Source organism: Hyperoodon ampullatus (genome assembly GCF_949752795.1).
Source record: "Hyperoodon ampullatus genome assembly, chromosome: 7".
NCBI classification, from domain to species: domain Eukaryota; kingdom Metazoa; phylum Chordata; class Mammalia; order Artiodactyla; family Ziphiidae; genus Hyperoodon; species Hyperoodon ampullatus.
In genome coordinates this window covers 74,580,923-74,589,504 of record NC_136920.1, presented here as the reverse complement: position 1 = coordinate 74,589,504, position 8,582 = coordinate 74,580,923, and the positions used below count along the sequence as shown (strand labels likewise).

Here is an 8,582-nt window from a genome sequence, read left to right as displayed (position 1 = left end):
GTGGACCAACATTTTTGGGAACCGCGTCCTTCGTGCTGTTTTCACGTGTTTATACATTGCAGTTGATGAAGAAGCAGCAAAACTTTGGCCGGGTTAAGCGCCCGCCATGGGTAGGACTCTCTCGGGACAAATCCCAACCTTCGCTGCTGTGGTTTTAAAAGTCCAGGCTGTGAGTTTCTACTGAAACTGCCGAGGGCTTGTAGAGGTTAGAAAATAGCCAGCAGAGCACCCACAGCGTCCAGGTGTCCGTGCCTGAGGCAGCTTCCAGCAGAGGTAAGCCCCTGGGAATGGAATCGGCTGCCTTGCCCCTTTTCGACACTCGCTCTCCTCTGATCCTCCCCCGGGTGAACTGCCGTTCGTTCCTCAGTGACACTTATAAAGATACGTGGCTGAAAATCATTTTCTAAGTTGCTGGGAGTTTGCAGGAGAGTCATATTACTATTCAGGTATCTACTAACTCTCTCAATCTCAATTAGTTTCCCAACATGAAATAACTCAAATCAAGACCTCCCCCCTCCAACCCTAGGGACGCACATCCAGTAGCCCCAAAGCATCAATTTCAAGTCTCCCTGGGTTAGAACGGCACTCCCCTACCCCACATTTATTTAACCCACCCATCACATCTGCTTTATGCCTCAGCTGGAGTAATGTATAGGGCAGAGACCGAAGAGGGAGTATATTTTCATGTTCACTGACTTGAAATTTTCCATTGCCCTCCCCACAAGGGGGGAGGATTATTTTACTGATTGCCTGGAGATGAATTTCTATGAATATTTATTGATTTATTTTCCAGGCTCAGCAGGGGAGCTGCAAATAAATTTAGTGCATTCTTTAAATAATTCCTTTTCTATGAGGCAAGATGTCATCTGAAACTTCTAAATAGGCATTTAATTAGCCCGGGTGTTGCTTCCGAACAAAAACTCCCGGCGAGAGCTTTGGGGGAGCACTGTATTGCAAAGAGGCGGTCGATACGCAGAATTGATGCGCGCCAGCCTTTGTTGCCAGCCCATTGTGCGGGCCATGCTTATGAAGACTAATCCAATCATAAATTGCACCCCTGCGCCAATCAGCGCGCCCAGAGCCTCCAGCGAATGAAGCTCGAGTGGAGAACTTTGTTGAACTTCATTGTCAGAGCTGTCACTTTTCAAAACGCTTTAACGGGCGGGCCACTATAAAACCACCACCTCAACGGGAGGACCGCGGAGGACTCGCAGACACCCAAGTGGGATCGTTACTAGAAGACGTTTGCTAAGCCCAAGAGAGAGGGCGGGAGGGGCGGGAAGCCCAGCATTTACCCTCTGGCCACTGGAAGAAGGGTTTTTCCGCCCGCCCCTCGTCTAACATGATGTTCCCCGGCCTCCTCGCGCCCCCAGCCGGGTACCCCAGCCTCTTGCGCCCCACGCCCACCTTAACATTGCCCCAGTCCCTGCAGTCGGCATTTTCCGGCCACTCGAGCTTCCTGGTGGAGGATCTGATCCGCATCAGCCGACCCCCCGCCTACCTGCCCCGCAGCGTGCCCACCGCCAGCATGTCGCCCCCTAGGCAGGGGGCCCCTGCGGCTCTCACAGACACAGGGGCCTCGGACCTGGGCTCCCCGGGTTCAGGCAGCCGGCGTGGCGGCTCACCGCAGACAGCCGTCTCCCCTGCCAGCGAGCCCACGTTTCTGAAGTTTGGAGTGAACGCCATTCTTTCTTCGGCGCCCAGAACTGGTAAGTGAAAGCAAAACGCTAAGGGGCCGGTCTAGATGCCGAGTCCTTCTGGCCTCAGTTTCCCATACGCAGGGGGTACCCACGCTCACAGCTGTGCACACACGTACGCAAGATCCCCGAGGCCCCACTGTGAGACTTAGGTGCAGACGATTCCCGGGAAGCCTCCAGGTTCGCCCCACCCTCAGAATGAATTTGAACACCTACAGTCGGAGCGCGCACAGTTCCCTGGCGCAGTGAAATTGCGCGCACGCCCCTGGACGTCTGCGTTTCTGTCCTTGAGCTTCTGAAAGCCAGTTTTTTTTAAACCCAAGACAATATATTTACTAGCTTAGCAAGTGTTATCGATCTGCAATTCTTTTCTCCCCCCACCACCAGTTCTTCTATCTCGTTAGTGCCTAGGATGACATGGGGGGGAGGGCTCTGAGGACTATTGGGGGAGGGGGTTCCACAGATAGAGACAGTGTTAGGGAAAGGTTTACTTTACTGTGTCAGTACACTGAGTAAGATGCCTTTGAAACCAGCCGAAAGGTTAATCATGTCGTGTATTCACTGTGCTGTACAATAATCATGTACTTAATCAAATTCCCTTTCTGTCTCCCTCCTTCTGTTCCTCCTTTCCTCACTCTCTCCCAGAAACGTCCCCCGCCTTGCTCCAGAGTGTCCCTCCCAAGACCTTCGCCTTTCCCTACTTTGAAGGCTCCTTCCAGCCTTTCATCAGATCTTCTTATTTCCCAGGTAGGTCTCATCCCCCTTCCTTTCAGGAGGCTGGGCGTCGCCCCAGCCCCACCCCGTCGCTCCCTGCCCCGAAGCCATATTTCTCCGTCCACCTCACGGGGTTACGCTCCGGTTCAGAGGTTGCAAGGCGTACAACATTCATGAATCCGTCGCGCCAATTTGATGCCCTATTTAGCACAAGCAGTGACTGCTTGACACTTTGCACCAATTCCCTGCTCTACAAATTAGCAGGAATTGTCATGGTCCAAATTTGAGGCGGTTCCCTTCCCGGCGAGGAGCTGTTGGCATCCCTTCACGCCGCCGTTTTCCCACAGAGTCAGTGCACTTGGCCACGATTCCCCACAAAGGTTTCAGCACCATGACCAATTGGTCAGCTCCTCCGGGCAGCCACACACAGACCAACCCTCGCCCCTCCAAGCCGCGGAGAGACACCTACCAGCCGGGGCTAATTTCTCTTTAAGACTCATTCAGGGCTTCAGGCTTTTCACAAGACCACATGGGGTGCCCTCTTGTGTGGGATGCCTGGGGTCGCCCAGGGGGAGGGGGACTAGATCCTCCCACAACCCCAACCTTCTATTTCCTACCTGATTTCCCAAACTCTTTCTCATCCCGTCCCCCCACCGCCATACCGTTTTAAAGATCCTAGAGCTCGTAAATTAAGTCGGAGGGAAGCCCATAATTGGGGCCCGGTTTAAAGGAGAAACACCTTAAACAGGTTCCAGGACGTCTTCATCCTGGAATCCCAGTGGTGACTCAAACTATGGCTCAAAAACTCTGCAGCTGGTCAAGATTAAGGAGACAGGAACTCTTATAAAGGGAAGAGAGACTGGGCATGGTCGGTGGGGGATGGGTAGAACCTCGACAGCACTTCCAAATATCAGCGAAAGAAACAAGCAATTGATTTTTGAAAGGGGGAGAGAGAATTCACCCCCCCCACCATTCATGCTACTGCTGATAATGGAATTTGCTCCCTTTCTCCCCCATCTCAATGCTCTAACAAAAACAACCCGAGCTTTATAAATAGCTTTTCATGTCCATTTAATGAAAATGATTCGGGGAAGAGAAGCCTCTGCCATCAGTATTCTCCCAATGGTCTTGGCCTGCAGTTGTGTTTAGTTTGAAAGTGTAAATCTCTTTTGTCCCAGTAATATATGGCTTTCGCTGCTTGTCCTCAGTCTTTTTCTGTTAGTTCATTACTACACAATTACCATTCACGCTTCATTAGAGTCTGTTTCTTTTGGGGTTTTTTTCTCCCTTAAAGCGAAACTCTCCCCCCTTTTATCATGCCAATACCCATTGGGAAGCGGTCAATGTGCTAATTAGCTGCCACTTTTCATGTATTCTGGCCGAATTCTTTACGTTTTGTGGGGGAGGGGAGGAAAGATTAATATAAAAAAAGATGAATACTGATTGGATTTTTCAAAACATAAAAAATCCAAAGCGGATTTTCTCCTCTCTATCAAATCAGTAAATCACCTCATTTTCATCTAAAGAATGCAAAAGCCACAAACGTGTTAAAAGCTTAGGGGAAACCCAGTGGCTGGCTGCTTTATTTTTACAATTTACTTTTTTCTGCAGTTATATTAGCTGATGCACGCAAGTTAGTTTCCCTGAGACCGCTGAATGGAAAAACGAAATAGGCTATTGTGGGGGGCCTTTTCTGTGTTTGCGTGGTTTTACCTAATCCGAGTTTGCACGGCTGAAAGGGAAAGTTATTTGGGCAGAAAGCGCCTTTCACTCTCGCAGGTTTGTAGGTTCATAGCCTATTCTCCAGGGGGAGAAAAAGGAGAGCTTTAAAAAGATGAAGGGATCAGAGAGAAAAACCTAAGGAGCCGCAATGGTGGGGCGGACGCCACCGGCCCGGGCGGGCCACCGCCCACTCACTCACCTCGCACCCCTGGCCTCCGCAGCGTCCTCCAGCGTCGTGCCCATCCCGGGGACCTTCTCCTGGCCACTGGCCGCTCGCGGCAAGCCTCGTAGGGGCATGCTGCGTCGAGCCGTGTTCTCCGACGTGCAGCGCAAGGCGCTGGAGAAGATGTTCCAGAAGCAGAAGTACATCAGCAAGCCCGACCGCAAGAAGCTGGCGGCCAAGCTGGGCTTGAAAGACTCACAGGTGAGGGCAGTCTCCCCAGAGCCCCTCCCCCCACGCATCGTACGAACGGGAAGGTTCTCTGAAACCGCCTAGGTCCCATTGTACAGACGGGGTAAGGTCTAGAGAGGGAGTAAGTGCACGAGCCAGCTTCGCGGAGGCTTCTCGCGATAGCCCGCTGCTCTCCCCGCCCCGTCTCTCCCGGGCCCAGCGTCTCCCCCACCCCCGCCCACCTGGGCCAGGTGCCGGAAGAGAGGGCGAGAGGTGCGTGCAGCCTAGCTGGTGGGGGTAGGGTAAAGGCCACTTCCGGTCCGATCTCACTTTACCGGGTGGGGAGCCGGCAAAGAGAGGAAGAACTGGGCCTCCTTCCCACCCCCTTGGGGCGGTGGCGGGGGTTCTGCGCTAACCGCTGCTTCTCCCCTGCTCTCACCCCTCTCGCCCCAGGTGAAAATCTGGTTCCAGAACCGACGCATGAAGTGGCGGAACTCCAAGGAGCGCGAGCTCCTGTCTAGCGGGGGCTGCCGCGAGCAGACCCTTCCCACCAAACTCAATCCGCACCCGGACCTCAGCGACGTGGGCCAGAAGGGTCCCGGGGACGACGACGACGAGGAGGACGAGGGCCCGGGCAGCCTCCGCCACCGCCTGGTCTACCATCCCCCGTCCCCCGACCCTCGGCACCTGCGGGACCCGCGCCTCGAAGGGCCGCTGCCCCACTCGCCCGCGCACTCTGGCAGCCCCGACAAACCTTCGGACTTCTCCGACTCCGAGGAGGATGAGGAGGCCGAGGAGGAGGAGATCACCGTGTCTTAGAAGCCCTCCCGCGCCCGGGGTACCAATTATAAGTGCTTTGAAATTGAAGAGGTGGATTTCGGTGCGTGTTCACTTGCCCCCGCTGCGCAGACGCTGCCGCTCCCCGCTGTAGAACTGTCGCGTCGTCGAGGGCACCCTGGCCCCTTCCATTGCCCCCCAACGACATTCCCTTGCCCACACCACCTACCAACAGCCCTCTCCGCATAAGTTAAATTTAGGTCTTGGTCCCAGCCTTAACTTTGCCGCGAGGGCCCCTGTTTAGCTTCCTTATTGCAAGATATTTTCAACACAGTGGGGTGTTCACTCTCCCAGCCCGGGTTTAGCTGTGAGCCAGGCCCTGCTGGTCTACAGCAGCAACAACCCTGTAAGGTAAGAAACCTTTTCTGAAGTAGGAAAGCGAGATAGGAGTCACAACATCAAGCATATAACTTCAAGACCCCTGACTTCCTAGATCCTTCCACCTCCCCATCTTAGGTAGCGAGGGCTTCTTGCCCAACTCCAGACGCTGGTAACCCAGTCTCCCCGTAGCAATGCCCTTAGAAAGCTCAAGAATTTCAAAAAAAAAAAAAAAAAAAATCTACCCGTGCCTTCTGGTCTAAGGTACCACATAAATATTGAGTCTTTTCTATGTGTCATATTTCAAATGATCTCTGGGCAAAGAAGTGAGTTCTGTAAATGGGAGGAAGAGTCGGCCTCTATTTCGAGTGTGTTTTAAAGCCTTTTCTTTACTATTTCTGCATGCATAGTATATGCACCAAACACTCTACCTTGTGCCCTTTTATTATTTCTGGGGAGGTTTCACTGAGCACTGGGCATGATGTGAACAGAGAGAGACCACAAGCCTCTTTGATTTTTTTTTTCATAGAACTTTGCTGTCTTTGCACAGCTTTTGTGAACTGTACACTATTTTGTACACTTGTATGGATATTTTAAACCAAGTTTATTGTGAATGATATAAAGGACTGACTAGATTTCCTTCTCTCTTTTCTTGCAATGGTTTTTAAACTTTAAAAAGGTAGCTGTTTAATTGAGTAACTTATAAAAAAATACTTATTTTGTATTTTTACCATGTACAGATTTTTATATATGTATATATGTATCAAATGAACAAATGCCAAATAAAAAGTAGGATGCACACAATGATCAAGTGTTATCCCTAACTTACAGAATGTTAGAGCTATTCTAGTGCAAGGAATGGAGCTATTCTAGTCCAAGTGCTGCTGGAATTTACAGAAGGTGTGCTCATATTCAAGAGAGGAAGGCACTTGTCTAAAGCACCCAACTAGTTAGAGGACAAGCTAGAACTAGAACCCATCTCTGACTCTTGGGCCAGTGCCTTTTCTGCTTCCCTGTACCATAAAATAGCCAATTTTGCTATGGTTACAAGTAAAATAGCTCCAGTCAAGTGATGTCAACAAGTTAAGTCTGTGAAGACCCTTCTCCCCTACTCTAAGGACTGAAATGATGGACTAGAAGACAACAGTGAAAGTCAGTTTAAGTGGTTCAACTTTGCAATGGTTTTTCTTTCCTTCATTGAAGGCATATTTCCTGGTCCCCAGGGAAGCCCAAAGTTGGTTTTGACTTCTGTGTATGAACTGATTTTAATAGGAATGACATCTACAGGCAGGACTTGGGAGCCCAGATACAGACTCTGGGGCTCCCCGTTGAAACTAAAGTTCTTTAAAGACTAACTTTCAGCAAAAATAATTTATTTAACCAGCAACCAGTAAAGAACATCAGGTTAGAACCCTGGCAAGGGCTCTGTGCTCTTTGAGAGACTGATCTCTGCCACATCAGCCACATAACACATTTGTTTATTGTCCTAACCCATAGCACAACAGCCAGGAAAAAAAGTTGTTAAGCTTACATTTCAATAGTTTGCATTATATTTGAAATTTGAATATATTCTATTCTCAACTCTCTTTTCAAATAACACAAGACCTCTCCATGCAAAGGTCCTGATATCCTGCCCTCCTGGGCCCATTCCTGACACTGGCAATCACTGTTTTCATTGTCATGGGAATTTGGGGGGGAAATTATCTTAATTATCATGTTATCTTAATTCAAGAAATCTCCCACATTTCCCCCTCAGTACATATGAAAGTGTTAGCATGGTGTCCTGCATATGGTAGGCATACCATCTTTCAGACAGGAAACCCTCTCTGCTCTGAGTGATTCAGGCTATTTTCTCCTTCCCTCTGCTGTTGCCCAGAGAGATAACCAGAGATGGAATCCTGGCCAGAAATGGCCCACATTTCCCCCTCTGCCAGCTCAAGCCTGCAGTTATTACTTACAGTCGAGACCTATTTTCAGGCATGGGGATGGATTTGTGTCTACATCAAAGTACTCTAGTGGCACACCCGTGTGCTTTGCAGCATTATTTACAATAGCCAAGAGATATTCATGTTGACATCATTCCCATTATTCACAATAGCTTCCGCAATCCAAATGTCCATCGATGGGTGAATAGATAAAGTGGTATACACACACGATGGAATATTATTCCACCTTAAAAAGGAAAGAAATCCTGTCACATGTTATCCTGTCAACATGAATAAACTTTGAGGATGTATGCTAAGTGAAATAAGCTAGTAATAAAAAGGCAAATACTATATGATTGCAATTATATGAGGTATCTAACATAGACTCATAGAAACAGAAAGTAGAATTGCAGTTGCCAAGGGCTGGGGTCACAGGGAAATAGGGGGTTGTTCAATGGGTACAGAATTTCAGTAATATTTCAGTATTGGAAAAATAACTCCCATGTTAGCAAATTTAAAAATCCAGCAATGGTCAAAATTATGGCAGGCAAGTGAAAAAAATCTGAGGTAAGCTATATATATATATATATATATATATATATATATATATATATATATTTTTTTTTTTTTTTTTTTTTTTTCCTTTGCCACACCACACGGTGTGGCTTGCAGGATCTCAGTTCCCTAACCAGGGATTGAACCCAGGCCATGGCAGTGAAAGCCCAGAATCTTAACCACTAGGCCACCAGGGAATTCCCTAAGGTAAGCAATATTATCATAAGACAATGTAAAATTCAAACCAAGAAGTATTATGTGATGTAAATAAAGTTTTTTTCTGTATTAATAAAAGTTAAGAAAACCCAGAAAAGGAAAAAAATATACTCTGGAGGTTTTTTAAAAATGTATGCTACTCCCCCATATGCACAAAGCTTTACTTCTTGAGAATTACAAATGGCACATTTTGGCTCATTTTAGTGC

General features: G+C 48.7%; 1 protein-coding gene across 1 annotated transcript; it reads left to right on the top strand.

Annotated features, from left to right (window-relative positions):
- Nucleotides 1-1,342: 1,342 nt before the first annotated feature.
- DBX1 (developing brain homeobox 1) lies at nucleotides 1,343-5,343 on the top strand (the record flags this gene model as incomplete). Its single annotated transcript, XM_079707541.1, has 4 exons — nucleotides 1,343-1,709; nucleotides 2,343-2,444; nucleotides 4,355-4,557; nucleotides 4,978-5,343. 4 exons carry the CDS (start codon nucleotides 1,343-1,345, stop codon nucleotides 5,341-5,343), a joined length of 1,038 nt encoding a protein of 345 aa, XP_079563667.1.
- Between the last annotated feature and the right edge of the window lie 3,239 nt (nucleotides 5,344-8,582).